The sequence below is a fragment of the Anolis sagrei genome, chromosome 3 (assembly GCF_037176765.1).
Source record: "Anolis sagrei isolate rAnoSag1 chromosome 3, rAnoSag1.mat, whole genome shotgun sequence".
Lineage (NCBI taxonomy): Eukaryota > Metazoa > Chordata > Lepidosauria > Squamata > Dactyloidae > Anolis > Anolis sagrei.
The window spans coordinates 218,950,821-218,973,973 of record NC_090023.1 but is presented as its reverse complement, the minus strand read 5'-3'; the positions used below and the strand labels follow the sequence as shown (position 1 = coordinate 218,973,973).

General features: G+C 42.6%; 1 protein-coding gene across 4 annotated transcripts in view; it reads left to right on the top strand.

Annotated features, from left to right (window-relative positions):
* The window catches only part of DNMBP (dynamin binding protein), a 75,044-nt gene that overhangs the window by 5,774 nt on the left and 46,117 nt on the right, over positions 1-23,153 (top strand). For 3 of the 4 annotated variants that reach the window (XM_060768184.2, XM_060768183.2, XM_060768182.2), the window contains exons 2-3: positions 17,736-17,846; positions 21,533-21,686. In XM_060768184.2, the coding sequence (XP_060624167.2) occupies positions 21,542-21,686 (145 nt within the window). In that variant the 5' untranslated portion in view covers positions 17,736-17,846; positions 21,533-21,541. The remainder of the gene's footprint in view (positions 1-17,735; positions 17,847-21,532; positions 21,687-23,153) is intronic. The other variant, XM_067465881.1, reaches the window with a different exon arrangement.

Sequence of the window (23,153 nt, the reverse complement as noted above, 5' to 3'; positions counted from 1 at the left end):
GACGTCCATGCAAGAATTTGGCAAGTTATGAATTGACCCTGCGTGGCTTAAATTTTATTATTCTTGTAAATACTGTTTTGGTAGTTCTTTCATTCCTGAATATGAGTTTATTGGCAGGACTACAAAGAGCAGAGGAGCGGTCAATCCTAGGCTGAGGCCGTTGCTTGTTCAGTGCCCCAGTATTCTTGCCTTTCAGGGATAAAAATGGCATGTCAGAGGCTGGAAGAGTAAATTCTGGATTTCTCCAAACATAGTTTTCTGTAATAGAGTAAATACTGTGGCCTAGAAAAAACTCCTTAGCATTGGGAAGAGAGGTAGGCCTCATTGCAAAATTGTTCAGTTATTCCTACCAGCAGGTTTCTTCTCACTGGTGAAGCTTGTGACACTTGAATGATGTCACTTGCGCCCACTTTAAAGCACTTGTCTCTGTATGTGCGTGCTGCTTTAGCTGGTGTCCGCCTTACTTGGCTCAAGCTGTTTAATCAGAGCTTGGGGGCATTCCTGCCATATGGACCTACTGTCAAGAACAGCTGTCATATCCACAGGGGTGGATCACACCCAACACTGAGATGTACAGCACAGCTATTTCTTCTGTTTTGTTGGCCACATTTTTTGTCCTTCTGGCAGACAAAAAAAAAAGACGCATTACTCTTGGATTCAAAAAATATGTTATTTATTTATGCACTTACATCAATCACTCAATAACCCTCTAGCATTGTTTTTGTTGTTGTTGTTCATTAGTTCAGTCATTTCCGACTCTTCGTGACCTCATGGACCAGTCCACGCCAGAGCTCCCTGTCGGCCGTCACCACCCCCAGCTCCTTCAAGGTCAATCCAGTCACTTCAAGGATGCTATCCAGTCATCTTGCCCTTGTCTGGCCCCTCTTCCTTTTTCCTTCCATTTCCCCCAGCATAATTGTCTTCTCTAAGCTTTAGCATAGTTTTAGCAGACCTTAAAGATGTGTGCAGATGAGTGTTTTTTAAATATAATTTTCACAAATCTCAAAATGTCCCAAAAGTATTGTACAGCTCACATTTCCTAAGGTGATTTTTTTTCCATTGTTATCCATTGATAACACTTAGGCCCCTTCTACACTGCCATATAATCCAGTTCAAAGCAATAATCTGGGTTTTATATGGCAGTGTAGAAAGGGCCTTATTGTTTCCTTAAATAGTGCTTCCTGCAATGTTCTTGCATATTGTTAGATAAATACTACATAATTTCCTTCATCCTAGTTACTATCTTAGCATTGTTTGATTCATTGGAATTATTTTCTTTCTATTCTGCTTTCTTTCCTTTTCCTTAATTTTTGAACAGGAAGAATCCAAATATTATCATCATCCAGAAATAATTGTAGAGTTACCTATCTTAGAAGAAGGTTCTCTTTCTCAACCCCACTTTTTTCACATGCTGGCAAATATACAGGTGTGTATAAAATACATGGCTGCATTTCTGCCTTTTAAGTAAATTTCCCGAGATTTGATTTTAATGACTGGAAGGATTGTCTATACTGTACTGCAGATGTTTGAAAAATATCTACAAGCACAAGAAGACACAAAACAAACAAGACAAAATGTTCTAAAGAAATACTTATTCTAGGAAGAACTATGAACAGGAGAGATACTTTCTCGTCAGATGCCAATAAATAAATTAATTCCTGCATTGAGGCAGCACTTCCTTAGAATAACCCCCACTAAGAACAGTGAGATTTATCTCTGAGGGAACACACTTAGGATTATAGAATCAGTTTCTTTCTTTTACTGATCATGACTTGATGCGTGGTTTGTATTTGTAGCCACTCTTTACTTAATGCAGCTGATCCTGCAAACTTGCAAGCATATTATCACTGTAAAAGTTTGCAGATACATCTATATTTCCACATTAGTTGCAGGTACATACTCATTTCATAGAGTTTTCTTAAGCAAGGAATACTCAAAGGTGATTTTAACAGCTCTTTCCTCTGAAATATAGTCTACAGCACCTAGTATTCATTGGCAGTCTCCTATCCAATTCCTAACCAGGGTTGATCCTACCTAGCTTTCAAGACCAGATGGGATCTTCAACCTTTAAGGCAGAGGTATCAAACTTGTGGCCTTCCAGATGTTTGGCCTTCTAACTCCCAGGAGCCCTAGCCAGCTTGTCCTATGGCCAGGAATTCTGAAGTCCTGTGAACTATACCACTGATGTTTCTTGTCCAAATTAATAGTAGGAATAGCAAGTATAGTACCAAGACCTGATCTGTATTGAGCTTAGTAGTTCCCTTGCTTTGCTAATTAGTGTGTTTCCTGTTGTTTTATTTGCTGGTGTTACCAGGGAACACCCTGGAATGAATGTGAGGTGTAATTTTCAATAGACGAATGACTGCAAATTATACAGGAATATATTATTTGTATCTAAGAACATCTGTTAGCTTTGGGTAAGCTTGGAAAGTCTGGTGTCAACAGCCAATAGAAGCCAAAAGATACTTCTGCAGAATGTTTAGTTTCATACTGCCAGCCCTTCCCTATATGGCATTTGTGGCCTAAATAAAGCTAGGTATGCATAAGGACCAGTTCATGTGACTCTGAGCTTTGTGACCGGTTACTTTATTTTTGTCTGAGCTGGCCTTTCTCATAATATGAATTCATAACTGTGGGGAAAGAGTTACATTTCTGAACATTCTGCCATGGGTACAATGGGCAATTCAGCACATCACCGTCAGTCTGCTTTAGGATTTTTTGCAATGGTCGTCTGTGCGTATGATGGAATGCTCCGTCATCACTGGCTCATTGGCATCTGGATTTGGAAAACTACCCACCCAAAAAGGAAATAAGCAACCAGCTTTGTTTTCAGGGGTTGTGGGAATTGGCTCCCAGTGTGTTCAGGAAATGGGCCAAAAGTGTTTATGTCACTGACTAGACAAACATTTTGCTGTATGCTCAGGAGCAAAGATGGAAAAAGTGAGAGAAATGCTGAATTGTATGTCTCTTTTTAGCATCCTAGTCTTTTGAATGTTCTGCTTTAGGATGGGAGAATCAAAAAGGTGAGGAGGGTTTTGAATGGAGGCATAATCCCCAAATCGATGGAAGATATGTTCCTGCACTTACCATGGAAATGTGGAAATGCAGACACAGTGAACCCTACTGAAATAAACAATGAAAGCATACAATAGAATCACATGAAAGGATCTAGAAAAGGCCGAGAGGAAACCTCTCTAACATTTCTAGATCCTCTGCTGTGACTCTGTGGTCAAAGAGAAGATATGTTCCTGCACTTACAGTGGAAATGTGGAGACGCAGATCATAGTGAACGCTACTGAAATAAACAATGGAAGCATACAATAGAATCACATGAGAGGATCTAGAAAAGGCCCTAGAGAGAAAATCATAGAATCATAGAATTGGAAGAGACCTCATGGGCCATCCAGTCCAACCCCCTGCCAAGAAGCAGGAATATTGCATTCAAAGCAATATGACAGATGGCCATCCAGCCTCTGTTTAAAAGCTTCCAAAGAAGGAGCCTCCACCACACTTCAGAAGATCTCTCTAACATTTCTAGATTCTCCGCTATGACTCTGTGGTCAATTTCTGACATAAGTATGCCATAGAATCGCACTCTAGGACCTAGAAAATGCCTAAACCCATATTTTTTGGATATAGATAAGTGAAATCATGAGTACTGGTCCTACATATACAAGGATCATACTATATTTAGTACAATTTGGAAAAACAGATGGATTTACCATTTGTCTTAAATATTCTTTTTCATTGTGAATGGGTTCTATCTGCATGTTCTCTGTTTATGTTCGAAGAACATCCCTGCACATCAGTGGTAATGCTGGGAATTGTAGTCCAAAAAGTATGATGTTTGAGCTCTCTCTTTGAAGTTGAACAGGAACAGCACAGAAGTGCTGCTTAGCCCCATTCTCTTCCCCTCCCTTTCATTGACCAACAGCACTTTGTCCTGTGGATACTCACCATCCCTATTTTTGGGTCCTTGATGTTTCTGTCAAAAAATACTTCCAGTTACATAGAGTTAAGTGACTGGGGAATGAGGAACACATAAATGATTATTTTTCTGAGATTTTGGGATTTGGGATTACTTAATGTAAGTGGGTATTGAATTTAATTCACAGAGTCTGGTGAGATATCTCCTTACACTATGGCAGTACAGAAACCCTCACCTAAAGTTCAAATCTTTGGCACTGAAGCCTATTATTATGATAAAAGTCCTGAGAGAAAATGGAACTGTTGTTTCCCAGGATGGGAATTTGCCTCTCCCCCACATGAGATACTGTCACTGCTTAGGTCTCCTTTGATGAAGCAGGCATCTCTCTTTGCTTTCTCTTTGGTTGCCCTATCTAGGTCAGAGGGGTGGGCTTAGCCAGACGGTGAGTGTAGTCATTGTTCCTTCTTTGCAATTTGTTAGCAAATGATATAAATTGGGTTAAAAAAAGATAACTAACTGAACAAATAGAGGGAAGATAAAATAAAGAGCCAATTGAGAGCCAAGATGAACAAGGGGATGTAGCCTTGTGAAGAACAGTTTCTGAGCATCCGTTTGCCTGAGATGGCAATGAATAGCAGGATAGAAAGCTTTCTCTGTTGGTATTTTGTTGGTAATCTTGTTGGTGCTCTACACCAGTCTGATTATGATTTTGCTGGCGTACGTGACAGCATAGTGGTGGCAGCAGGAAAGAAGGGCCACAGCTGCACAGGAAAGTAGACAGAGCCTTCTACATCATTACTGGGCAAATGAAGCTGTTGGTGCAAAACAACCTATTTAATCAATGATTGGCTTCTGAGTGAGTTCACAGAGCCGGAATGTTTTGGGAAGGTTGTTTTGACAAATTGCAAGTCCTGTAGCACAGGTGATTTTGAAGACATTCTTTCAAAAATATCCCAGCTTAGAGGACCCACCCAGAAATGGAAGCCAAGCCGTGGAGAAATAGCCTCCTCTATTTCATTGTCATCCGTCTTATGACTGAAATAGCTTTGACTGCCTGCCTGCCTTTGAAACTGCAGAACAACAGTGGAAAAATTCATAACAGTACATAGTAGACTATAGCTCTGGTATAATGGACTCCAGGGTAGTGCATAAACAGGATTCTGGGCTTTGCATGTGCTAGATTGGGAAGTTAGTATTCTTGGCTACAACTTCCAGACTACAATGGTTGTTCTGGACTAACTGCATCCTCAGCTTCATTCTGGAAACTGTAGTCTGAAAAATAACTTTTCCAAGATGTGGTGGGTGCTATCCTGTGCTTCCTTAAGCAGCAGAATCTGATTATTAATTAAGATAATAGATACTGGGAATGATAATGCCATTATCATCTGGCATATTTATTGCTTAGGCTGCCCTTATCCTATATGGACCTTTCCAATGTTTTGGGATGATAACTTTCACGAACCTCACTCAGGAAGCTTAGCTAGTAGATAGGAGCTGTAATCCAAATAAATAAATAAATTGAGGGATGATGTATATCTGGGCACCGCAATTGAAGAGAGATATTGACAAGCTGGAATGTGTCCAGAGGAGATTGACTAAAATGATGAAGGGTCTGGAGAGCAAGCCCTCTGAGGAGCAGCTTAAAGAGCTGGGTATGTTGAGCCTGAAGATGAGAAGGCTAAGAGGAGACATGATGTTTGTTGTTCATTCGTTCAGTCGTCTCCGACTCTTCGTGACCTCATGGACCAGCCTACGCCAGAGCTCCCTGTCGGCCGTTACCACCCCCAGCTCCCTCAAGGTCAGTCCTGTCGCTTCAAGGATGCCATCCATCCATCTTGCCCTTGGTCGGCCCCTCTTCCTTTTGCCTTCCACTTTCCCCAGCATAATTGTCTTCCACTTTCCCCAGCATAATTGTCTTATACATGATAGCCATGTATAAATATATGAGAGGAAGTCATAGGGAGGAGGGAGTGAACTTGTTTTCTGCTGCCCTGGAGACTAGGACGCAGAACAATGGCTTCAAACGACAAGAAAGGAGATTCCATCTGAACATTAGGAAGAACTTCCTGACTGTGAGAGCCGTTCAGCAGTGGAACTCTCTGCCCCGGAGTGTGGTGGATGCTCATTCTTTGGAAGCTTTTAAACAGAGCCTGGATGGCCATCTGTCTGGGGTGCTTTGAAAGCAATTTTCCTACTTCTTGGCAGGGGGTTGGACTGGATGGCCCATGAGGTCTTTTCCAACTCTATGATTCTATATCAGGAAGAGTTAGATTAGACATGCCTAATCCATGATTTGCTGTTTGTTTGGCCTTACAGTTTCGAGGCATACAGATCCTACTGCCGTAAATAACAAAGGGTGAGAAACATATAGTCTACTCTAAATTATCTGTGGGCTAATTGCTCTCCATCCATGGAATAAACTATATAAGGATTTGGCCACTGGTGGGCTTTTTCTTTAGTGCTTTGCTGCAATATATGGGCAGCTGAGAACTTCAGTGCATTTGAGTTAAGAGTCCATATCTGCTTTAAATCCTAGTTTTGTGGGGAAGGGTGGCATATAAACAACATTATTAATAATAATATGGCTAAAGTACCACGTTGATATTTACGGACCGACTTTAGTCCATTTGGCTTACGTTCATGATTGTTATTGTAGCCAACAATCTTGTCGATCACCAGTGCCTTAATACAGTGATTACTTTTAATGCTGTTTAAGCTGATGAAAGGCAGATGTCTTCAAATGTAGGCCACCCAGAAGTAGAAGAATCTATAACTTACTTTCACACATTAGTGAGAGTTTGTGGATTAAATGGTTCATCTTTGGTCCAGCTTGGAAGCCAGAGTTGTGGCTGTATCCAAGTTGAAGGTTTCCTTGGCAACCTCTTGTTCTTGCTGCTTGGTCCACTTTCTTTTTTGTTTTGTTCTCCTGTGTTGACAGGATGCATGGGGCAACTGTGGGCAATGCCTTGCATTCTAGATCTTTGCCTCTCTTGGCTTTTTGCGGTAAGATGCTGGATTACTGATTTGCAGATGTTCATGAGATAAAGGGAGTTTTTGTGTTCTGTAAAATAGGTGATCAAACCCTAACTGTAGCTTTGTAATTGGGAACCTTTAGGGATTCCAGAAATTTTGGATTCCATTGCCACAGTTTCTTACCTTTTATTGTTGCTTGCATGGGCTTGTAGTTGAAGTCCCAAACATCTCTAAAGCTATAGATCCCACAGCCCTGGTTACAATCTTTCTGAACATTACCAACTTCTATTCTGCAGTTTGGGGGAAAAGAATAAATGATTGAAATCCATCCCCATCATTACTGGATGATGCATCAACTATAAACTTTTTAAAATTCAGCTAGGATTTGGTACCACTTAGATGTTTTTCTGTCTGAGGAAGAACTTCGCTGCTTGTTCTTCTGGACCTCTCATTAGCTCTTTGATACTCTTGACCAAACCCTGTGAGAAGCAGCTTAAGGAGCTAGGCATGTTTAGCCTGGAGATGAGAAGGTTAAGGAGTGCAATGATGTTGTTGTTGTTCATTCGTTCAGTCGTCTCCGACTCTTCGTGACCTCATGGACCAGCCTACGCCAGAGCTCCCTGTCGGCCGTTACCACCCCCAGCTCCCTCAAGGTCAGTCCAGTCACTTCAAGGATGCCATCCATCCATCTTGCCCTTGGTCGGCCCCTCTTCCTTTTGCCTTCCACTTTCCCCAGCATAATTGTCTTCTCTAGGCTTTCCTGTCTCCTCATGATGTGGCCAAAGTACTTCAACTTTGTCTCTAGTATCTTTCCCTCCAGTGAGCAGTCGGGCTTTATTTCCTGGAGGATGGACTGGTTGGATCTTCTCGCAGTCCAAGGCACTCTCAGAACTTTCCTCCAACACCACAGCTCAAAAGCATCGATCTTCCTTCGCTCAGCCTTCCCTAAGGTCCAGCTCTCACATCCGTAGGTGACTACAGGGAATACCATGGCTTTGACTAGGCGGATCTTTGTTGCCAGTCTGATGTCTCTACTCTTCACTATTTTATCGAGACTGGACATTGCTCTCCTCCCAAGAAGTAAGCGTCTTCTGATTTCCTGGCCACAGTCTGCATCTGAAGTAATCTTTGCACCTAGAAATACAAAGTCTGTCACGGCCTCCACGGTTTCTCCCTCTATTTTCCAGTTGTCAATCATTCTTGTTGCCATAATCTTGGTTTTTTTGACGTTTAGCTGCAACCCGGCTTTTGCGCTTTCTTCTTTCACCTTGATTAGAAGGCTCCTCAGCTCCTCCTCGCTTTCGGCCATCAGAGTGGTGTCATCTGCATATCTGAGGTTGTTAATGTTTCTTCCAGCAATTTTCACCCCAGCTTTGCATTCATCCAGCCCCGCACATCGCATGATGTGTTCTGCATACAAGTTAAAAAGGTTGGGTGAGAGGATGCAGCCTTGCCGTACGCCTTTCCCAATCTTGAACCAGTCTGTTGTTCCGTGGTCAGTTCTGACTGTTGCTACTTGGTCCTTGTACAGATTCCTCAGGAGAGAGACAAGGTGACTTGGTATCCCCATACCACCAAGAACTTGCCACAATTTATTATGATCCACACAGTCAAAGGCTTTAGAATAGTCAATGAAGCAGAAGTAGATGTTTTTCTGAAACTCCCTGCCTTTCTCCATTATCCAGCGGATATTGGCAATCTGGTCTCTCGTTCCTCTGCCTTTTCTAAACCCGGCTTGAACATCTGGCAACTCTCGCTCCATGTATTGCTGGAGTCTTCCTTGCAGGATCTTGAGCATTACCTTACTGGCATGAGAAATAAGGGCCACTGTACGGAAGTTTGAGCAGTCTTTCGCATTTCCCTTTTTTGGTATGGGGATATAAGTTGATTTTTTCCAGTCTGATGGCCATTCTTGTGTTTTCCATATTTGCTGACAAATGGCATGCATCACCTTGACAGCATCATCTTTTAAGATTTTAAACAGTTCAGCTGGGATCCCGTCGTCTCCTGCTGCCTTGTTGTTAGCAATGCTTCTTAAGGCCCATTCAACCTCACTCCTCAGGATGTCTGGTTCTAATTCATTCACCACACCATCATAACTATCCTCAATATTATTATCCTTCCTATACAGATCTTCTGTATAGTCTCGCCACCTTCTCTTGATCTCTTCAGCTTCTGTTAGGTCCCTGCCATCTTTGTTTCTTATCATACCAATTTTTGCCTGAAATTTACCTCCAATGTTTCTAATTTTCTGGAAGAGGTCTCTTGTCCTTCCTATTCTGTTGTCTTCTTCCACTTCCATGCATTGCTTATTTAAAAATAGTTCCTTATCTCTTCTAGCTAACCTCTGGAATTGCGCATTTAACTGGGCATATCTCCCCTTACTATCACTGTTTCCTTTTGCTTTCCTCCTTTCTTGGGCTACTTCCAGTGTCTCAGCAGACAACCATTTTGCCTTCTTGGTTTTCTTTTTCTTTGGAACGTACTTTGTTGCCGCCTCCTGAACAATGTCGCGGACTTCTGTCCATAGTTCTTCTGGGACTCTGTTTACTAAATCTAGTCCTTCAAATCTGTTCTTCACTTCCACTGTATATTCGCTAGGAATGTTAGTGAGATCATATCTAACTGGTCTGTGTATTTTCCCTGATCTCTTTAGTTTTATTTTAAATTGAGCAATAAGAAGTTCGTGATCTGAGCTACAGTCAGCCCCAGGTCTTGTTTTCACCGACTGGATGGATGTCCGCCACCTTTGGCTGCAAAGGATGTAGTCAATCTGATTTCGGTGCTGACCATCTGGTGAAGTCCATGTGTAAAGCCGTCTTTTAGGTTGTTGGAAGAGAGTGTTTGTTATACACAGCGAGTTTTCCTGGCAAAATTCTATCAGCCTGCGTCCCGCTTCATTTTGTTCTCCCAGACCATGCTTGCCTGTGATCCCAGTTGTCATTTGACTTCCCACCTTGGCATTCCAGTCTCCTGTAATGAAAATAATGTCTCTTTTTGGTGTATTATCCAGTAGGTCCTGCAGATCCTCATAGAACTGATCTACTTCTGCTTCTTCAGCAGCTGTGGTTGGGGCATATATTTGGATCACTGTGATGTTGAAAGGCTTTCCTTGCACTCGAATTGAGATCATTCTGTCATTTTTTGGGTTGTATCCAAGCACCGCTTTAGCGAATTTCTTATTAATTATGAAGGCTACTCCATTTCTTCGATGTTCCTCTTGTCCGCAGTAGTAGATCTGGTGGTCATCTGATGTGAAGTGGCCCATTCCAGTCCATTTCAGTTCGCTGACCCCCAGAATGTCTATCTTTAGTCTTGACATCTCACCAATAACAACATCCAATTTGCCCTGGCTCATAGATCTTACATTCCAGGTTCCTATGGTGTGTTGATCTTTAGAGCATCGGATTCGTCGTTCACCTCCAGTACCGTCGGCCGCTAGCCTTCCTTTCGGCTTTGAGCTAGCTGCGTCATCACATCTGGGGCTAGTTGAACTTATCCTCTGCTCCTCCCCAGTAGCATTTTGGCCATCTTCCGACCTGGGAGTCCCATCTTCCAATGGCATATCGACATATCTCTGGTTGTACTGGTCCATTTAGTTTTCTTGGCAAGGATACTGGAGTGGTTTGCCATTGCCTTCCCCAGGGATCACGCTTGGTCTGACCTCTCTGCCACGACCGTCCCGTCTTGGGTGGCCCTTCACGGTTTCGCTCATGACATCATTGAGGTGCTCAAGCTCCAGCGCCCCGGCAAGGCGGTGATCCTTTGCTGGAGGAGTGCAATGATAGTCATGTTTATTTGAGAGGATGTCAGATTGAGAGGGAGCAAGTTTGCTTTCTGCTGCTCCAGAAACTAGGACACAGAAAAATGAATTCCAACTACAGCAAAAGAGATTCCATGTAAACATTACAAAGAACCTCCTGACAGTAAGAGCTGATGGACATTGGAATGCACTGCCTCAAAATGTGATGATGTCTCCTTCTCTGGGGGGTTTCAAAAACAAAAGCTAGATGACCATCTATCAGGAGTGTTTTGATTGTGTATTCCTGCATTGCCCTTTTGGCCTCTTTAAATTCTAATATTTTGTGACCCTGCAATTCTATAACTTACTCATGAAAAGACTTGTAGTATCAGGACATTTCTAGATTGATGTAATCTCATTTACCAATTGAAGATTATCAATGAAAGATCAAATTCTGGCAACCTGATAGGAAACCTGCTGGCACAACTACTTTCATTCGAAAGTGCTTTTGTCATGTCTAATAGTTTTAGAAATTTTATAAACCTCCTCCTCCTTCTCGTCCTCATCATCTTGGGATTGTTATTGTGGGGCGGGGATATGATTAAGTGCAATTTCCACTGCTGTCTTATTCCCCTGTGAAATTCCAAGAAGAGTTAAGTTGGAAGTCTGGCAATTTACCAATAGAATCCATAACACAGTGAAGTGCATTGTGAAGTGCTCCTGCTCAGGCTTTCAGCCAGCCGTGTCCTTTTGTAGACTACTTTCTTCTATCCGTCAAGCTGTACTTTCTTTCCTTCCCCAACAATCAGCCAAGACTCTTTTCCTCTGCACATGTACTGTCCTCATTGAATTGTCCCTTGTTTCCTCTAAAGTATTTTACTATTTTTACAAGCTTTCCACTTGTGAATAGTAAGAAATTAGTTAGATGTGAATAAATACAACAGAGAGGGAATGTGTCACCTTCCATAATCTCTTGGGTTGTGACTCCAACCAGTAATAGGCAGCACAGTCAATTGTGAGGGATTATTACAGTTGTATTCCAGCAATATCTAGAAAGTTACATGTTGGCCAGCCTGATACAAAGTCAGAAAGATGATTAGGATGCCCAAAGAAGGCAACAAAGATGGTACAAGGTTTGGAAACGTAGCTTCCATGTTTAGCCCGCAGAAGACACATTTGAGAGAGTATATGATATACCATACATCTTCAAATATCTCAAAAGTGTTACATTGAAGACAGAACATATTTGTTTCTGCCTTAGAGGATGTGGACTCGTGGATTCAAACCAGAGGGGACTAGTAAGAGCTATTCGACATTGAGACCAAGTATGTCTGAGGGTATGGAGGTTTTTAAACTGAAATTGGATGGCCATCTATCAGCCATGCTTACACTAAACATTTTTTGCACTGCCTACATTTCGTTGAGGTCACTCATTTCCTATTCTATAGTTCTATATTTCTATAGGATGATTATTATATCATAAATATCACAAAACCTGATATCTGAAATAATTTCAGATGATAAAAATAACAACCACTCCATCTTTGGGACATGTATTTGTTCTAGTATTACATTGGATTTTTCTGTGAGTATACATATCCTCACATATGCATGGTCCCCTGCCGTATGAGGATCATGTTTTGGTGATCCACAGTTAACTGCATATCATTGACAGTGGTCTGTTTTATGTTTGAATAGGAGTGTCTTTACCATCATAAATGGAGAAGTAACATAGGTCACCATGACAAAGGTGATCATCACACAAAGTGTGAAGCAACCATATAAGTTAAGCAAGGGGTCCTCAAACTTTTTAAGCCAAGGGCTAGTTCATGGTTCTTCAAACTGTTGTGGGGCCAGATCATAGTTTGAAAAAAATGAACAAATTCCTATGCACAGAGAGGAGGGACGATTTATTATTTATTACTCTTAATGGTGCCACCAATGTGTGATGTGAGGTATTTGCTTTGCTTCAGAAGTCACTCAGCCACCTTTTCCTCTCCTTCTCTCTCAACTCTTCACTCTAACTCCTCACTGCTAAACCCTAACTCTGACTGAACTTAAACTGTCGTTTTTCAAACTCTCCCCTCTAAGCTCCTCCCACTTCTCTACAGCATCGTCTCCATGGTAACGCACTCCTCTCAGCTAGGCCGCTCCAGCATTAGTGCAACTAATCTAAACACAAATACAGTTAAAATCATACAATTTACAATCAACTTCTGTACACACACTGCACATATCTTGTTTATAATGCAATATGAAAGAATAATGCAATATTTAAAACGAAGAACAAATTTAATCAACATAAACATTCAATAGGAGGTGTGAGTCTGTTTTTGTCTAATGAGATAATAAGAGTTAATTAGGAGTGTTGTTGTTGTTGTTGTTGTTGTTGTGTACCTTCAAGTCATTTCAGACTTAGGGCAACCTAAACTAAGTCTAAAGTTTAAGGAGGGGCGGGTTAATGGCCTTGGAGGGCCCATCCAGCTGGCTGGCCTTAGTTTGGGGACCCCTGGGTTAAGCTGTGACCCTTGTGCATATCACGTGTATTCTCCAGTGTTGTGTGGTGTCCCTTCCTGAAAAACTGCACATCAAGCATATGCAGACAATAGGGACAACCCCCCCCCCCACACATTCCTTCCTTCTCCCTTATAGGCCTACTAGCTGTGCCCTGCCACGCGTTGCTGTGGCCTATAGTAAAACTTATCAAAGTTGAGGTAGATATCTGGACTATTATGAAAGAGAGGTCTCTACCTATTCCTTCCCCCTTTTCCTCCCCCTTTCTCTACTTTCTTCCTTCTCTACCTCTTTCTTTCTTTCCTTCTTTCACTACTTGGTTTCATCCTTCTCTCTTTCCTTCATTCCCTCCCCCTTCCTTCCTTTGCCTTTCTTCCCTCCCTTTTTGCTTCCTTCTTTCACTTTTTATTTCCTTTTATTTCACCACCATCATAACAATAACAATAATGCAATGCATTGCCTCTGGGACCTGACACCTCTCTCATTCCCCCTAAAAGGGTCTCATAGGAACAATAGCATAATAATAATAATAATAATAACAACCTTTACCTGCCACGTGTTGCTGTGGCCAATCTTCCCTCTTTCTCTCCTTCTTTCCCTCCCTCCCTCCTTCCTTCCTTCCTTCCCATCTTTCCTTCTCCTCTTCTTTCTCTATCTCTTTCCTTCCTTCCCCCTTTTTCTTTCTCTTCTGCTGTCTCTCTTTTCTTTCCTTTCATCTTTCCTTTTCTTTCCTTTTCTTCTTCCTCTAACTTTCCTTCCTTCCCCCTTTTTCTTTACCTCCCTTTCTCTTTCTTCCTTCTTTCCTTCCTTCCTGTCTTTCCTAGATTTTGACAGGGCGGGAAGGGGCGGGGTGGGGTTTGGAGATGGCCTGAAGTAAAAGGAGGTAAGATTGGGGTGGGGGAGTGATGGAGCGTGGGGTTGCGTGTGTGTGTGCGGCGGCGGGGGGAGTGGGGTTGCGTGTGTGTGCGGCGGTGGGGGGGAGTGATGGAGCGTGGGGTTGCGTGTGTGTGTGCAGCGGCGGGGGGAGTGATGGAGCGTGGGGTTGCGTGTGTGTGTGCGGCAGGGTGTGTGTGTGTGCGGGAAGCGGCGCAGCGGGGCTTGGAGTGGGCATGGTTTCCGCAGAGGGAACATTGGCCGGAAGGCCATGTGCGCGCGCGATGGAACTTGCGGCTGGGCGCCAATGCGCATGCTCAGTTGTTTTGCCGTTTTGTGAGTGTGTTGTGTTGTTTTTCATTTTGAGTAGATATGTTTGTACCTTGTGGGTTGTGTTATGGGCATGGGAATTTTGGTTAAGTTTCGTTGGGGTTTTTTTGAGTTTTGTTCTTTTGCCGTTTTGTGAGTGTGTTGCTGTGTTGTTTTTCATTTTGAGTAGATATGTTTGTACCTTGTGGGTTGTGTTATGGGCACGGGGATTTTAGTTAAGTTTCGTTGGGGGATTTTTGAGTTTTGTTGTTTTGCCATTTTGTGAGTGTGTTGTTGTGTTGTTTTTCATTTTGAGTAGATATGTTTGTACCTTGTGGGTTGTGTTATGGGCACGGGGATTTTGGTTAAGTTTCGTTGGGGGATTTTTGAGTTTTGTTGTTTTGCCGTTTTGTGAGTGTGTTGTTGTGTTGTTTTTCATTTTGAGTAGATATGTTTGTACCTTGTGGGTTGTGTTATGGGCATGGGAATTTTGGTTAAGTTTCGTTGGGGGGTTTTTGAGTTTTGTTTCCTCGTTGGATGCCCCTAACAAATTTATATATATAGATAGATTCTGTAGATCTTTCCTATACAAGCCCTGGGCAGAGTTAAGCAGAACAGTGCCATATTGTACATAAGGAGCCCTGTGCAGGTTGAAATAATTGTTCACCTATCCTAGTAGTGTATTTCTAATCTGGGTTAACATGGGGTCTTCCATTAAAATCCCTCACATGTTGTTTGTAATCCAATTTAAACATATGCCGTTCATAATCCAATATGAACACCCAGATGTTGTTTACCTAACTCCATATATTCACAGGAAGGGGGTGTCCCACAGCTTTGTTTACCCTTGGCCTGTTCAAACTAAGGACTTGGCTTTCCAATATTGCATACTGGTTAGATATCCCTCATCCGGAATTCAAATATCCAAAAATTCCAAAACTGTTCGCACGAGTGGCTGAGATAGCGACACTGTTGCTTTCTTATGGTTTAATATCCACAAACTTTGTCTCATGCACAAAATGATTTAAAACATTCTGCATAAAATTGCCTTCAGGCTCTGTGTATAAGGTGTATGTATGACTTTCGTATTCAGAGTTGAGTCCCATCTCCAAGATAGCTCATTATTTCATAGATTCATAGAATTGGAAAAGGACACGAGGGTCATCAACCCAGAAACCCACAATCAGAGCACCCTTGATTTTTCTCTGATTGCAAAATCAGGAGAAAAAAATCTGAAATATATATCATTTCTGGCCCCAGGCATTTCAGACAAGGGATACTCAATCTGTATCTACTCTGCTTGTTACACTAGTTCTGTGCATGCTGCAGCCTGTAGCTGAGATTCTTGCTGCAGGAGGAACATAATTGGTGAATAAAGTCCAGTAATCTATGTGCATTGCTTGGGACACCAAGGGAACCGGGGTAGAGGAGCCTTACTTCACTGCTGCTAGGAGGCCAAGGGCTTTTAGGCTTCTAAGAGGCCCGAGTATGCCTTGTTGTGATAGAAAGCTTGGCCTGATCCTCTCTGTCCTCTCTGTTCCATTGTGGATCTCCCAGAGGTAAGAGGGGAGTGGTGCTGGCAAGCAGGCAACCTCGGTGACTCATGCCTGACCCCAGGCCTGTGGGTGGGTGAGACGCTTTCCTCTGGATTGGTGCCTCCTGCTGCAACACGCAACAGGGCTGTTACACTTGGCACGGATGCGGACAGCCAAGGGGAGGAGGCCCGAGGCACAAAATCTGGGAACAGTTTGCTCTTCAGGACAGAAGGCTGGGTTCCCTAATTATCCAGCCCGGTTGGAGCCGTGAGATTCTTTCCTCCCTGCAGGCAGAAGTTTTCAGTAAGGCTTGGAAAGCAGATGTGCCTGAGGAGACAATGATGTGCTCATGTTCCACGCAGAAAAGGCACCCCCCCCCCCTCCCTGTTTGGAGTCCCAGTCAACCAAACGTGGGAAGGGCGTTCTTTCTGTTCCACTCAAGCTAAATAATTTGACATGGAAAAAATTCCCAAATTTTGATATAATTTCCCCCCTCTGACAAGGTATCAGAGCAAGAGGAGTGTTGTGACAACAGAGGTAAAATTGCATCTCTGTGTGGTATGGAAACATTCTCTGTATTATGTTCCAGCTTTGTATGTGGGGCTGTCTGTAAGAGAGTGTGTTGTGTATTTTGTTTCATTGGTTGCCTTTTATTAATGTGTTTTGTCATCATAGCTGAGCTATAGTAATTAGAGGAATGTTCTGGCACTATCTCAGCGCTCCCACTTCTTTCCCCCCAGCTTTCAGGCCATTCTTTACTCATTAACACCCCACTTCTGACGCAGCTGAATGGATTGTTTTTTTCCTCATCAGCTTCACAGCAGCAAACCTCGCCTTTCTCTGGTCCCTCCATGTTCGCTGGTCTACAAATGACAAACTGAAAACTATCTTATCTTTACCTGGGTGTATTGCGGATCTGGGTGTTTGTGGGTGGCTTTTGGGAGATATTGACTATATAATGGGTCAGAAGTTCATGATCAAACTCTGAGGAAGCAACCTAACTTGGGGCCCTTTCACACTCATAGTTGTAGTATGTGATTCCAGTTTGTTGGGGCTTCATACTTTGGAATATTGGAATGTGTAGTTTGCTGAGGCACTAGTGCTCTTTGGGTAAAAATTCTATAAATCCCAAAATCCTATAGCATGGCAGTTAAAGTGGAATCATAGTGTTGTACCTCTGTATTCTGGAAGTAGCACTTATTCCACATGGTAGGCACCAAATATCGCCTTTGAGCCATACTTGCCCTTTGTTTACTTTTTTGATAGTCAAAGAACATGAAGTCAGGAGGAAGGAAAAATGTCACACTCACCCTCAGTAGCAACCCAAGCTCTCCTATTGCCGGAGATGAAACGAGAAGCAATTATGGTCCATCCCACCTTTGCAGCTGCCTCCCTGCCCTGCCCTGCATACTTTCCCTTCCTCTCTTTGCTGTACTTCATCAAATCCTTGCTCTTTAAAAGAGTCCTGCCCTTATCCTGCTGCCTCTGCATAAGGACACGTGGACCACTTTGAGCAGCCCTTGTTTCTTTTCACAGAGGGGATTTCTTTTCAAAGAGTGAATGGATAGGCAGGCAGGCGAGCAAGCAATAGTGTGTGAACCAGCCAAGAAGTAAAGAGGGAGACAACAAGAGACCCAGTGCAGAGGGAAGGTGACAAAAGGGTTTGCAAGGGAGATGAGGTGGCAATAAGGCTCTCTCCGAGGTAGGGGCAGTTGTGCAATTCATTGCTGGCTGGCTAACTGAAGTGGCTGCCCCTCTTTGCCTTACAATCAAATAGGGCCCTGCTTGTTGTGGACAGTTTACTATACAGATGACCCTCCTCATTTGCAATTTTGACTTTTGTGGATTTGATTATTTGTAGATTTGATTAAATTTCAAGCTCTCCAGTGCAACACTATGTTCAACATCCACCAGAAGTTGACCACAGCATCAAGCTGAAGGAACAGAGATTCCTGGAGAGGTGTTCTCTCAGGTAAAAACATAACATTTTTTAAAAAAATCATGGCTTTCCCACTTTTGTGGGTATCCTATGACCCTAACCCCAGCACATGTGGAGGCTTGATGGTAGATTACTTTACCTCATTGAAAATAGAAAGCTCTGTTTGAGTAAACTATTCCTTTAGACTAGCACAGACTCCAGCTACACTACCACATAGTCCAGTTTCCTAATGCAGTTTAACTGCATTGAACTGTATTGTATGGCAGTCTAGACTCATATAATGCAGTTAATGCAGTTAGGCCCCTTCTACATTGCCATATAAAATCCAGATTACCTTCTTTGAACTGAATTATATGGCAATGTAGACTCATAATCCAGGTCAAAGCAGATAATCAGGATTTTAAATGGCAGTGTAGATAGGACTTCAAACTGCATTATGAAACTGCATTCTATGGCAGTGTAGATGGAGCCTTAGTGTATTAAATAGCACACCCACCTCAACCCAGAACTCACAAGATATGTTGGACTAGAACTACCATAATTCTGAGCTGTGCTGGCTCAGGATGATGGAAGGTATAATCACACATCTACAGAGGTTTATGGAGATGTTATGTTTGTTTTGGTCTGATGCTTTGCTTTAGATATCACAGGATATTTTCTATTATTTCTCTGAATTCAGCAATATTGTGGAACTCCTACATCTGCAATGATATGATGGGTGTATTTGATATGACTTGGTCAAAATAACTATTTTTGAAGTTTTATCTAATCACATTTTCCAAGTTAGACCTCCCCCCTTTTGGGGGTGGGATGAGTAATATATCTCAGTCTTCCTCGTAACTGTCTCCTTTCTTTTTATCAATTTTTTTATGACCAAAGAATGCTTAACAAGATGGGGTTGAAGATTATTTCCCTTTTTGTTCTTTCTTTTTCTTGCTCATTGTACCTTTAGGTAATTACTGTATAATAATGAGTAGGAAGAAGATGTCTGAAATTGCATAATGGAAGTGTGTAATGGTTCAAGTTCAAGTCCCCACTATGTCTTGAAATGTATTTGTGATCCTGGTACAATCTCTCCCCTCTCTCCTCTCTTAGCCTGGCTCATCTCACAGAGTTATTGTGAACTAAAATGAAGGGGGGGGGTATATACCACCATGAACCCATCTGAAGACATATAAGAAATAAACATAACAGATTAAAACTGTCTCTGGCTCCCACTGAGTTACCTTGTGCAACACTTTTAAGAGGACATGAAATTTATATTCCCTTTACAAGCCATTGCCACTTTGACACAAGCCAGCTGGTAGTACTCCATTGTGCCTCCCTCACACAAAGGGTCAGGACTCAATTGACCTCTCTACAAAATACTTTCAGCTCGAAGCTTCTATTGCAACCCAGTTTCCTCTGGCTGGATACAAATGCCTGGAGTGGTATGACTTTGCTCATAGTTGTTGTGTTTACTGTGCCTAGGGAGCGAATTTCTGGGGTGTCCAAAATATTATGCTTCGGCTCCAATGGCAGGTCTAGTCCTGAAATCAAATACAGTCAGCACTCCACATCTGCAAGTTTAATTTTTTGGATTTGATAATACACAGATTTGATTAATATACTCTTTCCCTTCAGCATGACTCTGTGGTCAATTTCCACCAAAATTTGGTCCTTGCAACTCTGAATTCATACTTCAAAGTGCTTGTATTTAATTTTCGAAACAATTTCAATGTGCCCATAACTTTCATCCCTTACTGAGTTTCTTAATTATGAAGTCACTTTCCTGGGCTTATTGGGCATGAACTGTTGGTTTGATTTGATACATTCCAGGACTCCTTGAGAAATATTTAGCATACATGTGCTACAGCCAGAGCTTACTCTTTTTTTGAACCACAGCTCCCAGAGCTGAAATTCTGGAAAGTGTACTCCAAAAATGACTTTTCCAAGCTCTGGCCTACAGGAGGGGGTGCTAATATATGTTTTGGAGAGTACTAGCAGCACAAAAACTGGAAATTGCCATGGCAGTGCTTCTGAATAAGGCATGCTTCACGTTGTTATCATGGGACTGCTCGTGCCTGATAACAAAGCAGTGCCATCAGCAAAATGTGTTCCTTTCTCCAGTCATTTCTTTCACACACAATCTATTCTGTATTATAGGCTTTTATATACACATTTATAAATCCAATTCCAATTGTTTCTGTCCAGTTCTGGGGCAGTTAATGCCATACACTGTACAGTATGGTATAGTAGTATGTTTGTCATTCAGAGGAGATGGCTGGGTACAGCTACTATGTGTATATGTGTGTGTGTGTGTGTGTGTGTGTGTGGAGCTACTTGAGAAACTGAAGGTTGCTTCTGGTATGTGAGAATTGGCTGTCTGCAAGGACATTGCTCAGGGATGCCCGGATGTTTGAATGTTTTATTGTCCTTGTGGGAGGTTTCTCTTGTGTCCCCACATGGGGAGCTGTAGCTGACAGAGGGAGCTCAACCCTCTCTCCCCGGATTCGAATCTCTGATCTCTCGGTCATCAGTCCTGCCGGCACAAGGGTTTCACCTATTGCAGTTTCTAAATGTTTTAAGAAATTGCAAATCTCAGAATTTTATAGAATGAAGCCATGATAATGTGGCATCAAATTGGTATAATTATGCAATGTAGATATACCTTGAGAGAAGGTAAGTGTATTATTTAATACACAAGTGAGTGCTATGTGTCTGTGAATTGATATGATTGGTGACTTATGTTTTTGGGGCAGCAACCTCCACTAAGGCCCACTAAGTATTGCCTCCCCCTTTGAAAGTACTGACACTTCTGGGTGGCACCTAATCAGGAAGAACCACCTGGCTTACTTCTGTGCCTTACAACATGGTGAAACTTTTAAAACATTAGGATGAGCTTTTGATATCTGCTAGTGTCCAGCTATCAATCTGCAATGAAAGCTCCAACTACAGGAGTCATTAAAAAATCAAAAACAAAGCTGACAGTCTTATTGGGGTCATCTTGGGTTTCATTTGGATTATACCTGTTGCTGTTTGCACATTGCTTGTTGGACTTTGGCAACTGCAAACCCGGCTTAGTACGTCAGGGAAGTGCTGAACATCCGCTCCATCTTGCTTTTCCTTCCTGACAGGAATTCCTCCTTCTCTTGGCTCCTCATCTACAGCTCTCCTCACAAAACCTTCCTGATTCTAGAGTTATAGAAATGGGCTGCAATTGCTACAATATCAGAGACCCTTTCATTTCTTTCTCTTCTTACAACACATACATATGGTAAATTTGTAACTCTCCTTGTGTTTTGGTTTTTACCTCCCAGAAGCACCAATCAATATGGTCCACAGCACAGGATTCTGGGAGTTGTAATCCAAAACAACTGGAGGACAAAAGTGTCCCAGTTGTGTTGGAGCACAATCTTGAATCAGTTTGCATAATGTGGGGGAGGGCAATTAGGCTGGATATTATTTCTGGTGATTAGGGGTGCTCTTTGTGGATAATGGCAGTTGTAATCCAGCATCTGGAGGGCCATTGCTTCTGCAATCTTGCTTCAGAGAACGAAGGTCACCGTTACCTAATCACAGCAGAAAGAGGTTGTGCTGGCGAGGTGATTTTGAGAATTGCAACTTTTTCCCAGTTCTGATGTTGCTTCTTGCATTCCTGTTGCTATCTCAATGTCTTTTGCAATCTGTGAAATGTTGCAATTGTTCCCAGGCATTGACTTTGTATTCTTTTCTTGCAGATCCCAAGGATGGAGGCTGGCTCGGTGGTCCGTGCTATCTTTGATTTCTGTCCCAGCGTGTCTGAGGAGTTGCCACTCTTTGTGGGGGACGTCACAGAAGTATTGGCTGTAATAGATGAGTTCTGGCTCCTTGGAAAGAAGGAAGGGGTTACAGGTGGGAGCAAAGAGACCTTTGTTTAACTCATAGGGCTGGTAGGATGAGAAATGTGCTAGAAAGCATACAATATAGATTGGGCATGGGCAAACTTTCTAACTTGGGGGCCACATGGCAGGCGTAGTGGCGTGGTTGGGCCGGGAGGGAGGAGGTTCTCCCCAAGTCCTCTCCCTGCCTTTTCCTCCCCTTCCTTTTCTTTTTTGGAGGCAGGAAGTGAAGAAAAGACGGGAAACATTTGGATCCCAAAAGAGTTAGCCTTGGTCATGATGAGATGGTGGGTGGGAGAGGAAAATGTATACCCAATAGACCCCATATTGCCTACTGATATAGAATGCTTAAATCCTAGTGCTTGAAGAGACCCCCAAGGGCCATCCAGTCCAACCCACTGCCATGCAAAAAGGCACAAATAAAGCACTCCTAATAGAGTGCTCTGCGGAAAAGCCTCCATTACACTCTTAGGCAGCCTATGCCATTCTCCAACAGCTCTCACACTCAGGAAGTTCTTCCTAAATCTTTTCAGTCAAATCTCTTTCCCTGCCATTTGAAATCATTTTCTCCCTTGTTCCCTGGTCTCTAGAGCAGCAGAAAGTTAGTTTTTCCCGTCCTTTAAAATCTTGAAACATAGTTCTCGTGTTGTCTATCTATCTTCTCTTCTCCCAGCTAAACATCCCCAGGAGGAAAGGAGGAAGGAAAAAGAGAAGGAAGGGAGGAAGAGAAGGATGGAAGGAAGGAGAAAGGAGAAAGAGAGAGGGGGGAGGAGGGAGTGAAGAGGGAGGTAAGGAAGGAAGGAAAAAGAAATGAAATGGAAGGAAGGAGGGAGGGAGAAAGAGGGAGGTAAGGAAGGAAAGAGAAAAGGAAGGAAGGACAGGATGATGTGAGAGAGAGGAGGGCCTGAGAAAAGAGCCCAAGGGGCCGCATCCGGCCCCCGAGCCTGGGTTTGCCCATACCTGATATAGATCAATCAGGAAAGGAAATATAACAGAGTGGAGTTGTATTTTGTTGTTATTTACATTCAAGACTTTTCCAACTGAAGGCAATTCTAATGTGACCCTTGGCAAAAATTTGTTCAGAGCCTCCTAGCTCAACACTCAAACCACTACACCACACTGGCTATATATCCTAACCTCAAATACATAATTGACGAACCCTACAGGTTTCAGCTATTCCACAACATGTATAAACAAATACATAGTAGCTTTATACACACAGCAGCCTTTATACACTGGAGCTTCCCCACAAGTCTTCATTTACACAGAAGTTTACCTTACACTGACCATGGGGTTCCCTCACTGAGGCAAACTAACACTAACAGGCTTCGACCCACTCACTTTCCCCAGGGCGACGCTAGCTTTGGTCCACTAACTCTTAACAGGCCTGGGCCTACTAACTCTTTCCATGCTTGACTCACATGTTTGTAATCAAAAAAGTTTAATATTTCTGACACATTGGGAATTGAGGAACCCCACA